General features: G+C 31.8%; 3 protein-coding genes across 3 annotated transcripts in view; 2 read left to right on the top strand and 1 right to left on the bottom strand.

Annotated features, from left to right (window-relative positions):
* LOC134707855 (uncharacterized) overlaps window positions 1-20,847 on the top strand; it is a 321,374-nt gene that overhangs the window by 156,405 nt on the left and 144,122 nt on the right. The gene's annotated exons all lie outside the window — the stretch shown is intronic.
* On the bottom strand, window positions 1,527-16,400 carry LOC134707854 (CCR4-NOT transcription complex subunit 9-like). The gene is made up of 9 exons (XM_063567953.1): window positions 16,184-16,400; window positions 11,814-11,947; window positions 11,216-11,336; window positions 10,546-10,633; window positions 9,999-10,105; window positions 8,951-9,046; window positions 4,402-4,500; window positions 2,609-2,700; window positions 1,527-2,061 (listed from the first exon to the last, which is right to left on the bottom strand). Exons 1-9 carry the CDS (start codon window positions 16,202-16,204, stop codon window positions 1,893-1,895), a joined length of 927 nt encoding a protein of 308 aa, XP_063424023.1. The 5' UTR covers window positions 16,205-16,400; the 3' UTR covers window positions 1,527-1,892.
* Window positions 16,454-20,847, top strand: part of LOC134707853 (autophagy-related protein 9A-like) — a 31,005-nt gene continuing 26,611 nt past the window's right edge. The window contains exons 1-4 of the mRNA XM_063567952.1: window positions 16,454-16,557; window positions 19,017-19,149; window positions 19,522-19,630; window positions 20,055-20,198. Coding sequence (XP_063424022.1) covers window positions 19,038-19,149; window positions 19,522-19,630; window positions 20,055-20,198 — 365 coding nt within the window. The 5' untranslated portion in view covers window positions 16,454-16,557; window positions 19,017-19,037. The remainder of the gene's footprint in view (window positions 16,558-19,016; window positions 19,150-19,521; window positions 19,631-20,054; window positions 20,199-20,847) is intronic.

A 20,847-nucleotide genomic window follows, 5' to 3' on the forward strand; every position in this document is an offset into this window, starting at 1 on the left:
TTTTTATAACTCAATGGATAGTTTTCATTGTAAAACTTATGTACATATACTTTTTTCTGAAGAAAATTCTTTAATTTATTCATATTTAGAAGAAGTTTACTTTATTTGAATTGCTTCCTTCCAGCAAGCAATTCCCCCGATATATTTTCCGTATGCAAGGTGACCTCAGTGTGACCCATCTCGTAAAAATCCGGTGACCACAATACGCATGGATGTCCTTAAAATAAACTATTATCTGAATTTACATGTTAAACACATGCTCAATTTCCATACTTTTTTGTTTATTTTTCGTCAATTGTTGACAAACAGGTGACAATCTTTAAACTTCGGCTTCAAAACATGAACTTTACTTACCTGCCATATTTTCACAACAACACTGACCCATTGAAAAAAAAATTGACGATTATACGAAATTTACACGAAAAAAATTATAAATTTGAGCACAGAAGACTTAGTTTATGATGTTTGTATGCATTGGTTTAAGAATTGGAAGAACATTATTTTTCACCGGTCACTCGTTTCTTATGACTTTAAACTTGTCAATAATAAAACTATGAAAAGTCAAGAGAGACTATTTTCCCGCCAAAATTTCAATGGCCCATATCTCGAAAACAAGGACGGTGACCTATTTTTTTTTTTTGCTTTTTGGATTCCTTTATTTATTCCTTATCAATATAAACTAGTGTTTTGAAAAGTTAATTACTTTGAACCTGAGAAGCAAGCTCCCTTAAATAAAGCTTGGCATTAAAAAGTAGTTGCAAGAGTTGAAAAAGAGATTTTTAAAAGCTGTTGTATGCCAAATATGCGAGATCAATATGTGAATGCTTGATCTTAATCAACATCAAATGAGATTTATTTTCAAAATAGTCTTTAATCTATCAATCCCTTTTGTTTCAAAACATTGATCTCTCATGTCAAATAATAATAGATTGTGTTATCATTTCAGCTGTGAGAAACTAATGAGGAATATCAGTAAATTTAAGAAGAAATGTTCATACTGTTCATGATGATTGCTGATATGAAGAAAATATAAATTGTCTGACATGACATATACGGACAGACTGATGTATGACCAACAAAAAGGGAACACAAATATATCATAGCCCTAATTGGAATGACCATATTGGGGCCATGGATAAAACTTGATTTCTCTTTTGTTTTGGGACAATGGGTCTTATGTTGAAATGTGCAATATTTGAATTGGCATACAAATATTCAAGTCATTTAGCAATGATAACTAATTTGATTTAGGTGAAAAGTTAAATTTATTAAAATGCAATATGTCTTCAAATTTTAGATCTGCCATTGAAATGCCTTACCTTCCTTTTTTTGCTGATTGATATCTAATAATGTTAACCTATTAAACGAATCCTGCAAATGACAGATTGGTCCAAAGGGGTAGAACAATCACAGGAATCTTTAAAGAATAGTAAACATTGACTATGATGCATGATGGTTTAAAAGAAATTATCCAACATGGTAATTTTTCAATAAAAGGTAATGCCATATAGAAAATACAAAGTAAATATGATTCATCACAATTTTATTTGAAAATAGAACAAAATAGAAATGATCTTTCTCAAATTCAAATCTAAACAATCCTTTTTATCTTTTTATTTGTTTTTGATGACTCTTATATATTTGCTTTCTTACATCTGCTTTCTATATTACAAATGTTTAAATGAATTGATGTTTAATATTCTCATTACAACATGCTTCGCTGAACACTTCCAATATCATTAGAACATGACTGGAATAAATATTTTTTCACCCTAGACCACAACAACAAGTCAAGGGATGCAGTTCATGAGATCATGATTTTTGACAAAACTTCCAGCAGGAACCTGTCGTGACTAAAATGAAACGTCTTTCTCTCAACAATTTCTTGCTGCCTATTGTTGATGTAGTGGCATACTTCTTGGATCAGGAACACCTGGGGCCTCTAGATTTTGTTGTAACTGCATCAACCATCGCTTTGTAGAGTTGTCATCCTTGAGACAGTTAGCAAAAGTGCTGTCCTTCAACTGGTCTGGAAGGCACTGTCTCAATGCTTCCCTAGCCCTAAAATTAAAAGAGTTACAAATTTGAAACTTATCTGAATTATCAGTTTTAGATTTAAAAAAGACCACTCTCAATGTAAAAGCAAGATGAAAATGAGATGGTGTATGGTTCTTTCCTAATTTTATGATGAAACTTCAATATAATTCAAAACTGGAAATAGAACCTTTGAACATGCACCCCTTCCCCCGGGAAAGAATATACTTCACAATTTTCAAATAAAACTACTATTCTTCAATAATTTGTATTAAACAAAAACATATTTATTTTAAACAGCAGTCAGTTGTATTTCAGCTATTGTGCCATTTAAAAAAAATAAAAAATTTCAAACCATATAGTTCTCTTTTTTTTTTTTTTAACGTATTCATCATTTTACTCTGTCTAGTCCGAGGCATACTTGATGGTCTTTATACAAAGCATTGGTCATGTGCATTTAGACTGATATAGTATATATGTGTGTAAATTTACATGCCTATTGAAAGTTTAACATGACAGCTTATCAAATTTACATTTGATATTAATTGCATTCCGATAAAACTCTGATTTTTACCTGGGATTATCTGACAATCTGAGGTAACATCTAACAACATGTTTGAGTAACCTGGCAGACGGTTCTTTAGATAAATGTAGCACCATTTTCCCCTGTATCAAAAAGAAAATAATAATAAATGCATTTTAAAAATAAATTTCTACCATACTCTTTTGTAGCATTATTATTGCATGCTGTACATGGAAATATTTTTTTTTTTTTTATGAAAATTTCTATGTTTAATTTGATTCTTAATGGCTTTGATTCCAGTATGTTACATACATATTAAAGAGAGATAGGAATATCTAAATTTGGTCAATATGGAAGGTAAGACAATCAACAAAAGAAGGTACGCTTTCAACTTCCAAAACTTGGGTATTTAAGGTGTTAAAAAAGATACATGTGAACAAGGCTTCCAAAAAGGTCATATATTCCGGACATTTGTATTACGTCCAGTGAAAGTCGGGCTGGACAAAGCATGAAACTGTCATCTACTTTTTAGTTCAAGGCTTTTTCGGTCATTTCAAAATAATTCACGATCTTTTTGACCCGACATTTTGTCTTTAACATCCAAACATTTCCGGTCATAAAAGTGACATGATGATTAAATACTATCAAAACAACCCCTACTTCAATGCTATCTAATTTTAATCAAGGCTAATTAGTTGTCGGACAGCTGAAATCTACCTGTTCAGGTGACAGGTAAACTATTATCAGTACTATACATCATATAAATTGATCAGTCTATTCACAATTATTTTGTTACAATTCAGCGGTTTGTATCTAATTGATTTAGTCCAAAAGATTATGTTATAAGAAATTAGTTTATCAACATGATTTGATGAAAAATTTAAATATCTAACCTTCATTTTAAGTATTTTGTTGAAGAAATAATATGGAAAGAGCTTTTTCAATCAAGTCATGCTTTGTAAATGTACACAGATTTTACGTATCAGTTATGGTTCATGTTTTACCATTGTTAAGTCAACATCCGGTTTTAGAAAAATGTGATTTTAAAAACGAAAGTAAAGTTTTTGGCAATGTCATTTTGCACTAATAAAGAGTCTAATGCAGATATGAGCATGCTGATGTGCACACTTTGAATGATGCACTGCCAATTTAACAGCTTACATCCAAACAATGAATTCATACCAAAGTAAAGTTTAAAATTGTTTTTTTTAATGTAATGTCAATCATTGGAATGGCCATCTGATTACCATAATTGCCTTTAGTGACTTAGTCTTAAGGGATTCAAATCAGATCAGATATAAAATGTCCGGCTGGCTCAACAGTTTTTAGAAGCCCTGCTTGTTTAAGTAAATTTGCATGTAAGATTAAGAGGAGATTATTCAAACCTTCATAATAAAATAAAAATTTAAAAAATGGACTTAAACAAGTAAATACTACATGTACTTGCATCTTCAAATAAATAAACTTGTTTTACACTATCTGACTGTGAATGAACTAATTATCTGTGGATTGTGTAAAAAATACTAAGTTTTAAGTCTGGAAATATGAGGGGAAAAAATCCAAAAATAGCAGGTGCACATCTTAAAACATATATGCAATCTTCCTTTGAAACTCAGAGATTTAAGTTAAAAACTATAGGATAAGGTTATTACACAAATATAAACCCAATATCCCCATACTATAAACCAGTTTAGGACTTTGTTCCATCAGACCATAAATTCATAAAATGCCATTAAAAAGTAAAAAAATCACAAATACCAAAAGCTAAGGGAAGTTTGGAAAGTCAAGAAAATCAATTACAATTTTACCATTCAACAAATCATTTTTTAAATAAATAAATTTACCAATATCATTGCAACGTGTGAGAATCTTTCATAGGTTTGACATATATATGATAGGCCAGTCTCATCTAATAATATCTTCTGTAAAATGAAGGTAGCCACCTAAAACAACAACAAACAAAAATATCATAGATCATACACATTACACATATACAAATTGCCAAGCATGCTTCTCTTCCTATTATATTCAATTTTTGCAGTGATTACATATACATCATATATCATACAAATCACATTAATCATATAAATTTTATAGCACCAGATATTATATCATAAGACAGGAACATACTTCATTTCTAAATAGAAATTCTAATATAGTTATATTGTCACTTGTTGTACCAAAAAGTCTGGTGCATCTCTATATTTTTTATATCATCTACATTATGTCATGATTTACTTCTTTTTTTATTTCTTTGTGTAGTTATTTAAATTAATATATTTTATTCCATTGCCCAGGGAAAATGAATTCAAATAAAAGATCTCAATGAACTAATGTGATCTGTTTTGATTTTGTAAAACAAACTTATATAGTATTCTCTGTAACTTAAGGTAACACACTACCAATCCTAAATATACCTAGTTTGTCTAACAATTAACATATTCAATACACGTTGATTGTTTTAAAATGATGAAAAAACCTTGTTTTTCGCAAGGAAAATGTTCGATAAACCTAGATTGTCTAACACTAAAGATTACCACCCAGTTTTCAACAAGGAAAATGTTTTAAATAACCTACTTTGTCTCAAAATAAAAATGTTCAATAAACCAAATTTTTTTACATTGATAATGTTACTGAATATTCTGATTTGCACTAACATAATAATTACCAAAAAACGTGTCGCTCACCTGTTACTGTATTTACTGATGTCGGTCATCTTGGTTGGTAGGTGGGGTCATTAGACACTTTTTTTTTAAAATATATACCCTAGTAATGATTGTGGCCAAGTTTGTTTAAATTTGGCCCATAGTTTCAGAAAAGAAGATTTTTGTACAAGTTACATTAATGATGAAAAATTGTTCAATACTGACTATAAAGGGCAATAACTCCTAAAGGGGTCCTCTAACAATTTTGATCATGTTGACTTGTTTGTAGATCTTACTTTGCTGAACAGTATTGCTGTTTACAGTTTATCTCTATCTATAATAGTATTCAAGATAATAACCAAAAACTGCAAAATTTCCTTAAAATTAACAATTTTAGGGCAGCAACCCAACAACGAGTTGTCGAATTCATCTGAAAATTTGTGAGGGGATGGATCTTATTCTGATTGACATTTAAATCTTGAAAGATTTGCCCTAAATGTCTTAGTTTCAAAGATATAAATCAACTAGAGGCTCTAAAGAGCCTGTGTCGCTCACCTTGGTCTATGTGAATATTAAACAAAGGAAGCAGATGGATTCATGACAAAATTGTGTTTTGGTGATGGTGATATGTTTGTACATCTTACTTTACTGAACATTCTTGCTGCTTACAATTATCACTATCTATAATGAACTTGGCCCAGTAGTTTCTGTGGAAAATGTAACCGGTAGTAAAAATTTACAAATTTTATGAAAATTGTTAAAAATTGACTATAAAGGACAATAACTCCTTAGGGGGTCAATTGACCATTTTGTTCATGTTGACTTATTTGTAAATCTTACTTTACTGAAAATTTTGGCTGTTTACAGTTTAACTCTATCTATAATAATATTCAAGATAATAACCAAAAACAGCAAAATTTTCTTAAAATTACCAATTCAAGGACAGCAACCCAACAACGGGTTCTCTGATTCATCTGAAAATTTCAGGGCAGATAGACCCAGTCATATTTGCTCTAAATGCTTTGGTTTTTGAGTTATAAGCCAAAAAACGGCATTTTACCCCTATGTTCTATTTTTAGCCATGGCGGCCATCTTGGTTGGTTTGGTGGGTCACACCACACATTTTTTGAACTAGATACCCCAAAGATGATTGTGGCCAACTTTGGATTAATCTGGCCCAGTAGTTTCAAGGGAGAAGATTTTTGTAAAAGATATATAAAATTTACGAATAATGGTTAAAAATTGACTTTAAAGAATCAATAACTTCTAAAGGGGTCAACTGACCATGTTGGTCCCGTTGACTTATTTGTAAATCTTACTTTGCTGAACATTATTGCTGTTTACAGTTTATCTCTATTTATTATAATATTCAAGATAATAACCAAACACAGCAAAATTTTCCTAAAATTACCAATTCAGGGGCAGCAACCCAACAACGGGTTGTCTGATTCATCTGAAAATTTCAGGGCAGATAGATCTTGACCTGATAAACAATTTTACCCCATGTCAGATTTGCTCTAAATGCTTTGGTTTTTGAGTTATAAGCCAAAAACTGCATTTTACTCCTATGTTCTATTTTTAGCCATGGCGGCCATCTTGTTTGATTTTGTGGAAACACGCCACACATTTTTTAAACTAGATACCCCAAAGATGATTGTGGCCAAGTTTGGTTTCATTTGGCCCAGTAGATTCAGAGGAGAAGATTTTTGTAAAAGTTAACGACGACGGACACCAAGTGATGGGAAAAGCTCACTTGGCCCTTCGGGCCAGGTGAGCTAAAAACTGCATTTTACCACTATGTTCTAATTTTAGCCATGTCGGCCATTTTGTTTGGAAGGCCGGGTCATCGGACACATTTTTTAAACTATATATCACAATGATAATTGGGCCAGACTTTTTTTATTATCTGTTTAACGAGATCCGCCGACTCCACATTGTCCGATTTCAGAATAAAAATAAAAGTAGTGCTTCCTACTTTTATTTTTATTTTTTCCGCCGACTGTAACGAAATCCTCAAAAAAAAAAAAAAAAGTACGAGTTCGGGTCTGCGATTATTAATTTATCTCTTGTCGCATGGTCAAACAAAACGGCGACTTCCGGGAAGGGACCGTTTTTTTACATTAAACTTTTAAGTCCGATCACTAGAGAGAAGTTCGTGTTCACTCAAATTTGTTAAGTGTAATAGACATGAGGCAATCGGGGTCATGTTGTCCAATGAGTTACTGTAAGATGTTGGCATCAGCCGCATTATAACCAACGAGGCAGATGTTGAACCTGACATGTCGGTCAACGTTTTGGAAGAGTTCGGGTTTATATTTTTCCTTTGAAGTAGTATCGTAGTATGCATATTAAAATATTATCAAAGATATCAATTAAAATCAATAATGCTTTTTGAATTTTGTGTATGGATGGGACCAAATCATTTGAAAAACCACTTTTTTTATTCACGTTCACCCCCTTTCACTTTCGCACCCTACAGGAGGGGGAGGACAGGGGGGTACCCTTCTCCCTTCTCCCACACCATTTCTCCTTTCTCCTACCCCGTTCTCCTTTCTCCCATTAGAATAAAACATCTCCTTTTGATATTTTTTCTTGAAATATTAGATCATTTTTTAAAAGGAGAGATATTTTATTTTTTCTCCTTTCTTCAACTTTTTCTCCTTTCTCCCAGCCTTTCTCTCCTTTCTCTCACCCTCTTTCTCCTACCCCCTTTCCCCCTGTCTCCCTTACCCCTGTCCTCCCCGTCCTACAGTACACGTTTGCACCCTACACCGGAATAAAACTTAGGAAACTCAAGCTGGTAGCCCAGACCAAATTATTCCTAAATGATGTTTGTATTTATCAAAATTTTAGTAGCCCAGCTCCCAATCTAGAGGTCTGTTTTCTTCCATTGTTCTTGTATTTTGATAAATTCTTAAAAAAAAAAAAAAAAAAAAAAGGTCACTTAGATTGCAAAAATGGATTGGTTGTATTTTTATTTTTAGTGTCGACTGGACCAATTTTGCACTTTTATTTATTTTTTTTTTCGTCCCCTCGACCCTATTTTTTTACAAATTTTCTCGTTAAACAGATAATAAAAAAGTCTGGCCTTGTGGCCAAGTTTGGTTAAATTTAGCCATGTAGTTTCAGAGAAGAAGATTTTTGTACAAGTTACAAAAAATGACGAAAAGTTGTTAAAAATTGACTATAAAGGGCAATAACTCCTTAAGGGGTTGACTGACAATTTTGGTCTTGTTGACTTATTTGTAGGTCTTACTTTGCTGAACATTATTGCTGTATACAGTTTATCTCTATCTATAATAGTATTCAAGATAATAGCCAAAAACTGCAAAATTTTCTTAAAATAACCAATTCAGGGGCAGCAACCCAACAACAGGTTGTCCGATTGGTCTGAAAATTTCAGGGCAGATAGATCTTGAACTGATCAACAATTCTACCCCTGTCAGATTTGCTCTAAATGTTTTGGTTTCAAAGATATAAGCCAAAATATACATTTTACCCCTGTGTTCTATTTTTAGCCATAGCGGCCATCTTGGTTGGATGGCCAGGTCACCGGACACATTTTTTAAACTAGATACCCCAAGGATGATTGTGGCCAAGTTTGGTTAAATTTGGCCCATAAGTTTCAGAGGAGAAGATTTTTGTAAAAGTTTACGGACGACGGACGCCGGACGCCAAGTGATGAGAAAAGCTCACTTGACCTTTCAGGTCAGGTGAGCTAAAAATACCTTAAAGACCATTAACTTACAGTTTTAGAAAGCTCACTTCCAGATTCCATTATACGTAAACCAAGAGGTATTATTTCTGTGGTCAACAGGAAATTAATTACCTCCTGTTCATCTGTCTGAAAATAAAATAATCAGATAATTATAGAAAATTAAAAAAGAAAATTTCAAAATTAGGCAGATCGAAATCTTCAGTTTCTTTCTGAATTATTTTGATCTATATCTTTTAACTGGATTTTGACTTTTTTTAATAGGACCTTATAATATTTATGTCCTACATGATCTGCTTTGTGACCTGTAACTTTGATACATTGTAGCTATATCAGGCCAAAAAAAATAATGTCTGTTTAAGGTTAAATGCTTTAAAAAAATAGGGTAGGTAGGTCGGTATTTCTATTTTATTTCATTTTTTGTGACATGATTTTGAGTGTGAAGTTTCGTCTTGTCATGTCCGAGTTGATCATGGGCCGAGTTTACCTGCAATTTTAATGATTGGATTATTTCCCTTTGTTATTGGTGGGAAAAAAATGGCGGCAAAATGTTTATTACATCACCAGAGTCGCGAGTTTCCTTAAAACAGCTATCATATTCATGATTATGAACATTGGGATGTATCAGGCAACATTCTCTTCACTTTTGACACAAGTTCAAATTATTTTTTACTTTAGGATGGAAATAAAATGGGTCGAAATAGGGTCGGTCTGGTAACTGTAAACAGACATATAGTTTTTTTGGCCTCATAGAATGTACAGAGTTTAAAATTTGAAGCAAATTATAGTTCTGAGTTTTTATGAATAAACAATATATGTATGTGCAAGTATTCAACAATGATATATTATTACTTAAAAATTTAAATAAGTCATTTGGCAACATATTGAGCTTAGAAATCGTTTAGACAGCCAGCAATAATTGTACAAAACGCAATGTAGTTGTTTTTTTACCACCAAACTGCCTATATAACTAGTCCACAAAGGTTAATGTGTTAAAGGTTATTATAACAAATTTGGCTTTTGATGACAATAAAGACAATATATCATGTATATGGATATCATAATCTTTAGCTAAACTTACTTTTACTAAAGCACCAATAACTCCAAGACTAGTAAGACGTAAATATTCAAATGGTCTTGTTTTACTGACTGTATGTAAAAATGGATACAGAAACAATGGAATGTGTGCTGAAATAGAAAAAAAAATATATGCTAATTAAATATGTTGTATAACATGTATAATGCTTGAAAATACCAAAAAATAATAAACAAATAAAAAAAAAAATGAAAAAAGACATAAAAGAAATTAGTAGATAAACTGGCCAAATCAGCTTTTGTTTTCAACAAATTGTTAACATTGTAAACCTAGTCTCCTGAAACGGAACACCTAAGTACATTGTAGATGTGATAAGAGCTAGTGATATTTAAGAAATTGTTCAACAAAATTCATGAATGATCAAAAATTTACAGGCTTTTCATATTTAGCATGTTTAGGGTTGGTGCCATTAATTTGCTCATCCAAATGCATTGATTTTTGTTTACTTCAATTTTCAAAGCATAAAATAGAATTACAAATGCTGTCAGTGACTTCTATTCTCTTATTGTGACACTGCTGATGTATATTTTACCTTGTAGGAATGCTGACCTAGTTTCTGGGTGAGAGGCTACACACTGTAGTAGTGCTAAAGCATTGCAAACTCTGTTTGACTGATGTGCCTGTAATTAAATGTAATTTAAATATGAAATAGTATGTGAATTTATCTGTTGGTGTAGCTGTTGTAGCTGCTGTAGCATATTTCATTTTTCAATCCCTCTCAAGTTGATTTAAATGCTGATCTTTACGCTTTTTTTTTATTTAACATTCCTATTCTAGAATTCTTTAAATGGTTAATTTTTATTTGTTTCGTTATAAATGCAATAATTTTTCCTGATGACTGTATTTTTTGTTGACATCCTCAAGTTTCCTTTAAGTAGCTATTTCTTATATGAAACTAGTAAGTAGTTAGTTAATGCTAGTACTCAATTACTCAAACCGTGAGCCAAATTCTGAAAAACTTGAATTGTTCAAAATATTCAAAATCATTTACTGTGGTTTCATTTATATTTGTGGATACAAATTTCCAAGGATTGATGAAAAATTGTTTTTCGATGATAATTGATTTCATGTTTTTTTCTCCTTATCAAACTATAGAAAATTTGTACCTCGTCACCTAGATACTTTTAACCTATATCAACAAAATCCATGTTAAATGTTTTTCCACAAATAATTATAACCCACTGTAAGCTACATATATTTACCGTTAAGTGTGGTGGATTTATTGTTGGATAGATGTTAACTATTTCTTGAAGTAGTGCTGCCACTGTTCCAAATGAATGCCACAACATAGGTGCCAGATCTGGTACAACTTCCCTCTTTTTACTGTAAAAATATAAAACTTCAGATTAAGGAGGTGAACACTAGTATATATTGATAGAGGACTATTAAAGGAACCAAAAGAGCAAAAAAAATATATAGGTCAATGTGGTTGTTTTCCAGATATTGATCATTGGAATTTCTACAGGAAAATGTTCTCTCTTGATTTTTCATAGCTTTATCATTGACAAGTTTAAGTGCTAAAAACTATTAAAAAATAACAAGGATTTTATAAGACTTTTACAAATGGCTTATAATTATACATGTAAGTAAAATTTTGGTCAATAGGCAAATATTTTTAAGGCATTCATATATTTAAAACCATTAAAGCCATATTAAAACCAGAGGATTCTGAAAAATCTGACAAAAATTCCAAAACATGACACGCGAATATCATTAAAGTGAAAATAACAAGCATAAATGTAATTTCAGTCTGTATTAGAGTCAATAATGTCATGATAGTGCTATACATTTCAAATTAACCTCAGTTCTTGCAGAGCATTTTCTCTGGTGTCTGGACTAGTAAGTTGTATAATCCACTGATAAATCTTGTCTCTGTCTACTGGGGGTATGGTGGTTGGTATGGTGACAGGTCCTGTTGATGTCATCATTCTGGCCTACAACAGAACAAGATATAATACAGCTTTAATTACTTTGATAAAAAAAGATGCTTAGTGGAGTTTTAGCAAAAATGCCCCTGGCATTATTATAAAGGACATAATATATTATCAATTATTTGAAGGATGCCATGAGTTTGAATGTCCTTTTGGTATCTTTCTCTTATCTTTTATCTGTCATTTGATGTACAGTACAGTTCAAGAGTACCAACTCTCCCACACCCTACACCGAGGAAAATGTCGGAGCCACTCCGACAAACTCCGATATTCCTCCCAAAATGTTGGGAGGAATTTGGGAGTAATCTCTCCCAAAATCAGGTAAATGTTTATTGTGATAACGAGCTCACTCTCTACACCGAGGAATTAATTGCCCTTATCCTACTTTGATCTATACCGGCACAAGACTGAATGGGTAATTGGATTACCTGACAGGTAAAGGTTGAAGTAATAAAGAGTTATATTTCCGGTCTACTGTACCAGTTTAAGTGTCAAACAGGTGTATAATTTTAAATGACTTTTATACTAATTAAATTTCATTTGTGGTAATAAAAACTAAAGTCAAAATATTTTCGTATTTTTTGTCAGCCCATCTAAAAATATCTTAACCTTAATGTACTTGCTTTAAAAAAAAAACGATTATAAAATATAGCGGAATATGAGAAAAACAAAATATTCTACTTCAAAGTTAAAGTCTTTATTTAAAAATTATAAGTCTAAAAGTTTTATATATGCAAGTAAAAAGGAAAATTTATTCACCATTCATTAGACAAAATGATTGCCCCGTATTAATTGTGTAAATCTACGGCATTTTCTTTTTACGATTATCTAATTGCTGGAATGAATAAAATATTTAAAAGCAAAATGTTGTTGTTAATTCTTTCAATTGTATTTAAGTTTTATAAAAAATGAAAACTACTTAATTTTGACCTCGATGTCTTCACCAGTAAATTAATATTTTATTTACGAAATGAGCATACTTGTGTAAAAATAACCTGTAACTTTCGCTAAATTAATCTGAGCAGTTAAATAAAATTACGTGTTTGAAAGTTTTGTATATTCAAGTTAAAAGGAAAATATTATTCACCATTCGTTATGCTTAACAATTACGGCATTTTCGTTTTACGATTTGTTGGCAGTACAGCAGAATAATAATACATTTCCGTTACAACAGGAATACTTCCAGCTGCATTAATTCGTCTTTGTTTAATATTAACTTTCGCACAATGAATGTAAATTTGTGTATTTTCAACAAAAGATTTTAAAAACAATTATTTGCCGTGCGAAGACAATTCCACGATACACATCTCAGTTATCAACAGTTTGGGTTGAACTTGAACTTGACTTATTTAACAATGTTAAATGCTAAAAATAGTTAACATCAATGTTATCCACAGCACGAGTTTTTTAAAGGGCGGGAAAAAATATCGCGTACTAGTAAACTCAGGTGACCTTTCTGGCCGACCGTGGGAAAGTCCATTCAAGGTTTCTAAAGTTGCAGAACGACATTTTTGTGCAATCGTATTGAGGCTCCAGAAGGTCCTTTTACAATTGATTTATCGGGAAAATATAATTCTAATCCGAATAAACGTGAACACATTTTTAACTATTTGAATTTTAATGTTTTATCTTTCAAAAAAGAAAGTACATTAGTTATATGTCCATGGTCAATAATATAGATTTACAGTTGGTGATGTATTAATTGAAATTATGATGGAAATTGTCCGGGGTGACTGATTGTATTCAAATGACAATAATCATGATAATACGATAAAGAAATGCCAATTGTAGGCGGTTGGGAAATTTTGAAAATAAAATGATGACTGATTTAACTGGAATAGAATATTATGATGGGCAATTATGAGGTTTGATAAATTTTATTAATAATTAAAGGATTAGTGACCTATCGGATAGCGATAAGCGGATTACTTATCATCACAACTTTTAACATCTTTTGTAAACGTAAAATGATTGAGCGTCATAAACTTGTCAAACACCGGTAGAATTATAGTACATTTATAATATAATTAATGTGAAAATATTTTTCACTTTCCAAATTCAAATGACGAAATTGATATAAATACTTTCGTCAATTTGAAAACCGTTCCGTAAAATGCGAAAATGACGAGCACTATCAATATCACTTGAAATTATTTCCTTTGTCAACAGAGTTGTCATTTAACAGTTTCTGTTCGTAATTTGAATTATTCAAGTCTGTATAAATGTACCGAGGTGGTGAAACATCATATTTTACATTGCACAATAAATTAAGTTTACTTGATAATCCGATGAATCGGGTTACCGAAAAAAAACATGATTTTATTAGCCAGTTGATTTTTTAATAATGAACAATTAATGCGCTGATATTGCTTATTGAATAAGTTATAAAAGAAACTAATTGTGGCAAAATCGTCCTTGCTGAAAGAACACAATGTATGACCTGACCGGACTGTAATAGAAACACAAAATAACAATTTTCTTCATACTTTTTCGTATGTACGTTCTATTTTAAAGATAACGGCATAAGACACAAATATAAAAGATAATAATTATCTTATTCTAAATGATATTGTCACATCTTTATCTGTCAAAGAAAGGAAAACATTTGTTCAATTTATAATACCGTGATTTTAAAGCACACCTGTGCAACCAAGATCGATTAAATGTTCAAAGGTAAATTATCTGGGTAATCCAATTATGTTGTCACGCGTCGTTAATTTGAAGTACATCCGATGGGCAATAAACCAATTAACAGCCACGCGGTGTTGGGAGAGAATCTTTGGAGGATTTTAGGAGTGAAATCCGCGGTACTCGGTGTGATTCCGAGAAAATCGGAAATCGGAGAAAAAAGTTATCGAATCGATATTTTTGAACAGTACTGTAGATTGTGATCAATTGTAATGTTAGTAATTGTTGATGTATTTTGGTACAGGTTTGCTTTTGCATACAACAATATATATACATGTAGCCAAGTTAAAATGGACTGAAACCAAAATATTAAATGTCAAAGTATTTTAGTTCTATTTCATTTGAATTTGGTGATGATATGTTTACATATATATTTTAATTTTCTAAAGATGTTCCTTCATCAGAGGGAGGCTAATAACAGGTACAAACAATGATCTTTTTGGACCTGTCATATTTTTTTTGGACCATACAGTGTACAACAAGAGGTAGGAAATTGGGTACCCCCCATGATGAATGACTGTAAATTATTTCTGTTCTGTCCAGTGGAAAATTTTGAGAGAGTTCTTTGAACAGACGTCCAGCGGATAAAAATGTCTGTAGAACGTCAGTCAGGCATCCCTTTTGTACGGTACTCGTCCATTTCGTTTCCGTTTTGTATCGTTAACATGTCCGTTATACATCAGTTGGAGGTCTGGTAAATAAATTCACCAACGGACTTCTACCGGACCTTTAACGGATAAAACTGATGTTAAACGAATGAGAAACAGACTTCTACCGGACGTATAACGGATATAATGGATGATGAATGGATCTGAAACAGATAAATGCCAATTTAAAATTTCGTGTCAGAAATGCCAATTATTGGTATGTCAGATTTCTTAAGATTCATGAATTTTTATAATTCATATTTGACCTAGAGTAAGGGCGATTCTTCACAATCAAGCAGCTCTTATTCAGGTCAGACACTTGACCTTTTGTGGTATTTTGAAGAATAAACCAAAACCAGTAACAACTTAACATTTTAAATATTTATACGATGTACATGTATTATTATTGTCGCCTTGAATTTTTCCGTATATATTGTTCATCTGTTTTTATCTGGTACGCTTCCGTTAGGTGTCCGTTTTAAGCGGTACTCATCCATTTGGGTGTATGTTCAACATCCGTTCTGTCCGGTACGTTTCCGTTTCTCGTACGCTGAATATCCAGTGTGTTCCGGTTAGGCATCTGTTACACGTCCATTTTATTCAGTCAGTACATCAACAGACTCCCAAGGGATAACAATTTTGTCAACGGACAACTTTTATTTTCATGCGTAAGGCATCTGCTTGTGCTATCCGGTAAGGTGTGACTGAGGCTTTATATAGTTAGGTGTCCTGTCTTTTCTGTAAACTTTATATTAAAAGGTTTGATTGAATCATTTTTGTATATTGAAAGTGTAAACTCAAACTGTAAAGGTCTAATTATTTCATTTTAATGGCGTCAATACTTGTCGAAGAAAAGGCAATCACGGTTTTATTATATTTCTCCGTGTTCAAAGCAAATAATTACCTGCTGTTGTGCCATATTCATTGCAAATATTTAGCTAGGAATCAGTTTTTGTTTTGGCACCGACCCCCTTAAACCGGAAGTGATATTTTCAGCCTGAAGTGAATTTTTTAATTAAAATATTTGATCAGAATCATATAAGACTGTACAAACAAATTAATCCCTTTCAGAAAAAAATATCCTGGTCAAAATACAAGAAAAAACGTGAAGAAATAGACGAAACGTCCAAAAAGTCTTTGTCCGAAAAGTGCTTGATAATATTTTTTCTTTTCAATCAAACACGCAAATGACGTAGACGTTTGTTTTGATCAGACGAAATGATTTGAGATGTTGACATAATATCTACATATATATTTCTTTTTTCTGCAAGAATGAGAGTATGAATAATCTTTGAAAAGAAACAACATCTAATTAGATCACATATTTATATTCGAGTCTGAATGAATTTTATAGGTTAACTTGGACATCCTTTTTAAACAGGTTGTTGAAGATCCTTAAAATAATATCCCCATAAATTTTATGAATTACAATAGCTGCTCTTATCAATTTACCATAGAATCGTTTTTGTGTCAAATAGATATGAAAATTGACTACTAAGTGCTCTATATTCAGGAATCTCCATGGCCTGTTTTACGATGGCGCCCCGCCATCGTTCAAATGTTTTGCGCCATCGTCAAATGACTCGCGCCATCGTTCAATTGTCTTCTGCCATCATTCAAAACTGTGATCATTTTTATGGCCTGACACCATTTTATTAGCAATTTTAATCAAATGCATGTAATTGCATAACCCTCAGGCTTTTTTTTATAGTATAATCCAATACAGTTCTAATGCCTTAGGGATAACCGGATTAAGATCGCTAATCACTTGTACCTGAGCTTGTACAGGTAGATCAACAAACCAGACAGGAGAATATTATCTGAAGATAAACAATATATTTGTCGAATTATTCAACCAAGTTTCCGCAAATGCTTGTGATAATTCAGATTAAATAAATAAATTAATAATCCAGTTACAAAGTTTTAACTTGACAAGTCGAAAACATGCTTTTATTTTGACTACGCAATCAGCATCCCCCTTTTTAAGAAGTACAAAATAAGACATAGAACAGTAATTATTATTTCATCGCAAATAAATCGAGTAGTGCTGTATTGTAACGATAATATAGAATTACAATTGTACTTTAAAAGTTAAAAAGTAAAAACTTTTAATATTTCTGTGAAGAAATATCGTATCGTAATTCCGAATTCATTTCGTATTTTACAATCAAATTGATACATCCGCGCTTCCAGTTTCTATTCAGACTTGAAAGATGCATGTTGCATAGCATCAATTTGCTAGATTAAGTCATTTAAACTTTTTCATTTGACAACGTTCGCTTTACAAATCTATTTAACCTTTCAAATAACCCGTACGATTTGTTTTGTTGTTACTGGCTACTGCAAATCAGCCATACCAGTAATGAATTCATGACTTCTGAATTTGACAGTGTCCGTGAAAAAAAAGCTTCACATGATTTTTAACCCCATAACAATTACCAAAAAACAGCAAGAAAACTACATTGGGACCTTCGTGATAGCTATTGGTTATTCTCGACTACGGGAAAAGAAGGGGGCATGAGGGCTTGGCCTTTGAAGGTTACAAACGGCAATTATTGAAAATATATATACTTCTATATAGTATTTATAATGAAAATTCAAATAAATATAATTCAAATAAGCAATGAACTAGCATGTTCACCTATCCTTATGTGGAGGGATGATACGCATTACATCGCGCTACACTGAACGACGTAGATACGGTTAATGAATCAGGGTTGGCAAAGTATTACCCACCCGGGTTTTCCCGGGCTGGGCAATACTCCCAGAATTAGGTAATAGTGGGCAATACTGGGCAATATGATTTTCTATGCTTATTTTAACACTAAATAGTAAAGACTTGGTACAGTTTCATAGTATAACAGCTAAATATATACTTTTTATACAGATAACCATTGACAGTCATTTCTAGAAAGATTGAAATATCAATTTCATTCTCTTCTCTATTAATTCTATATGTAGGCAGAACAGAAGATTTGTACATTTAAAAATACCTTTTTAATTACCAAACATTATTTTAAAACTTTGAAACATGCATTTTATTGCAGTGTTTAAGTGACTTGTTAATTTTATTTGTTATACATTCATATTGCTAAATAAACACCCTAAGGGGTCATGCGGCTGTTAATTACTGATGTATTGAGAATCTATTTAATGACTATATTGAGATTGATAGTAAACTTGAGTAAACTTGCAATTGATAGTGAATAGCAAAGTCACTTTATTTTTAGTTTACATACAGATGTTTATAGTTTACCGAAAAAAAACAACAAACAAACAATAAAGCCTTTAAGGAGTTATGAAAAAAGGGGGAGGATTATCATAATTGTCCTGTCAACAATAACCAATTACTTTTGATCACTTTCCTGAAATATACAAGTCATAAGATATTTCCCAAATTTCATCCTACAACAGTTTACATACTTTCAACCACGCTCTAGGTGCTGAAGATTTCACAAGTGTTATACATGTAGATATATAAACATTGACCTGAAACTGTTTTTGTAAGCAAATTGCAGAAAAAGTTGTCATGTACATGTAGTGTCAAATTTATGAAATTTGTATAATTGAATATCAAAGAAAATATCAAAATTACTTGAGTAGGTCATTACCAGAAATTTTCAAATCACTAAAAAAAGAATGACTTGTTTAAGCCATGCACCTTACTGATAAAATTAGATGTAACACAACAGTAGCTAAAGATCTGATTAATAAATTGATCATGTTTGTTTTAATAGGCATGAGTGATACGAGTGACCATGGCTGAATATGAGACACCGTACCAGGCTTTAGCGACATTTGAAGACGATGAGACAGATGAAGCTCCATCACATGATAGGGATTTTATGATTCATGTTGTTCCAGAAAGTAGTATGTAATTTTTTTTAACTACTGTTTATATAAAATGTGAATTCATATATTTTCTTGGATAGAGAAAAAATTGAATTGGTGGTTTTTCCAAATTCTACATTCTATGCATGTTTATAAGCCTTTAGAAAATTTGTACTTTGTTAGACTGTAAAATTTGTGGTTCACCTTTATTTGTAACTTTTTTTTTGTTTTCACAGAAGGTAGCTTGTCAAAATATTAACTTCTGTGTCTATGAAATACTGTGAATTCATTTCTTTACTTGAGTACCAATTTTAAAATGAGAATGGAGTATGACATGGAACAATTAACAGTGTCGAAACAGTTAAATATATATATGTTTACATTTGATATTACTTGACCAATTTTTTCCAGCTCGATGGAACCACATAGAAAATTTGGATGATTTTTTTGCCAGAGTTTACAATTATCATCAAAGAGGAGGTTTTGGTTGTATGGTCATAGAAGATATACTACAACTAATGTAAGTTCAAGGAAAAAAGTTACACACCCTTTAGTTTTGAGCCTTTAAAATTTCTGCAGAGAACACTGTGAAGTGAAACAGTTAAAGTTTTTGTGATTATGTTAATTGTAATTTCTTATATTTGCTTGGATCCTCACTTGCCAAAATACTTTTTAATGGGTTCACAAAACAGCGGTTGGCATCTACATATGTATATTAGAAGACAATTGTCACATGCATTTCAAACCAAAAATTGTTTCTTAATTAAAAGTAAAGTTATAGAGTGAACACAATGGGCATACAAATTAAGTTACAATAACTAAAACGGTTAAGTTTTCAGGACTCAATTCTTTGTTGATACTTATTATTGACTATAATACATTTGATAAAACCAAAAATTGCATTTGAAATGTAAATTAAAAACAGTTTTCTCTTTCTTTTTCAGACAGTTCCTGTTTGTTGTTTTATTTTCTATATTTCTGATTGACTGTGTGGATTATGATGTCCTGTTTGCCAATATAAAATACAATGGTACACACAAGGTCACAATTCCTGAAGCAGTTATCCCCCTTGATCAATGTGTTCAGAGGTAGGTTTATTTAGTAGTAGTCCGTTAATATTTTATTTCAATTTTTCACATATTTTCACCATGAATGAAGTTTCATGTCTAACCTCAAACATGTTATAATTTTAGATTTGTATGCCCCACCTACGATAGTAAAGGGGTATTATGTTTTCTGGTCTGTACGTCATTCCGTCTGTTTGTCTGTCCGTTCGTCCGTCTGTTTGTCTGTCCGTTAGTCCCGCTTCAGGTTAAAGTTATTGGTCAAGGTAGTTTTTGAAGAAGCTGAAGTCCAATCCACTTAAAACTTAGTAGATATGTCCCTAATGATATAATCTTTTAATTTTACAGCCAAATAAGATTTTTTACCCAATTTCAGGGTCCATTGAACATGGAAAATTATTATGCGAGTGGGGCATACTTTGAACACATTCTTGTTTTTATTCTAAATGGCATATTTCTGTCAGTTGTGCTCAACATTGGTATAAAAGAATAGAAGAAATTTCACCTGCACAATTAATACCTATTCAAAATATATTTGTTTTTTTATCTATAATTTATGCTATGTGATAAAGATAAATCTGATATTTTAGTGGTGGCCTCTGTGTAAGTAATTCAACTACTTTGTCACTAGCCTGTTGACACTGAGTTCAAACTTTGTGCATGGCAGGGTGTG

This window comes from Mytilus trossulus, chromosome 2, assembly GCF_036588685.1.
Source record: "Mytilus trossulus isolate FHL-02 chromosome 2, PNRI_Mtr1.1.1.hap1, whole genome shotgun sequence".
Lineage (NCBI taxonomy): Eukaryota > Metazoa > Mollusca > Bivalvia > Mytilida > Mytilidae > Mytilus > Mytilus trossulus.

Coding starts and splice junctions, on each gene's coding strand:
- LOC134707854 (XM_063567953.1), bottom strand. CDS start 16,204: ATGAATATGGCACAACAGCAG. Junction 4,501..8,950: donor GAAGTGAGCTTTCTAAAACT/GTAAGTTAATGG, acceptor TTGTTGTTTTAG/GTGGCTACCTTCATTTTACA. Junction 2,062..2,608: donor AGATTGTCAGATAATCCCAG/GTAAAAATCAGA, acceptor TTTTAATTTTAG/GGCTAGGGAAGCATTGAGAC.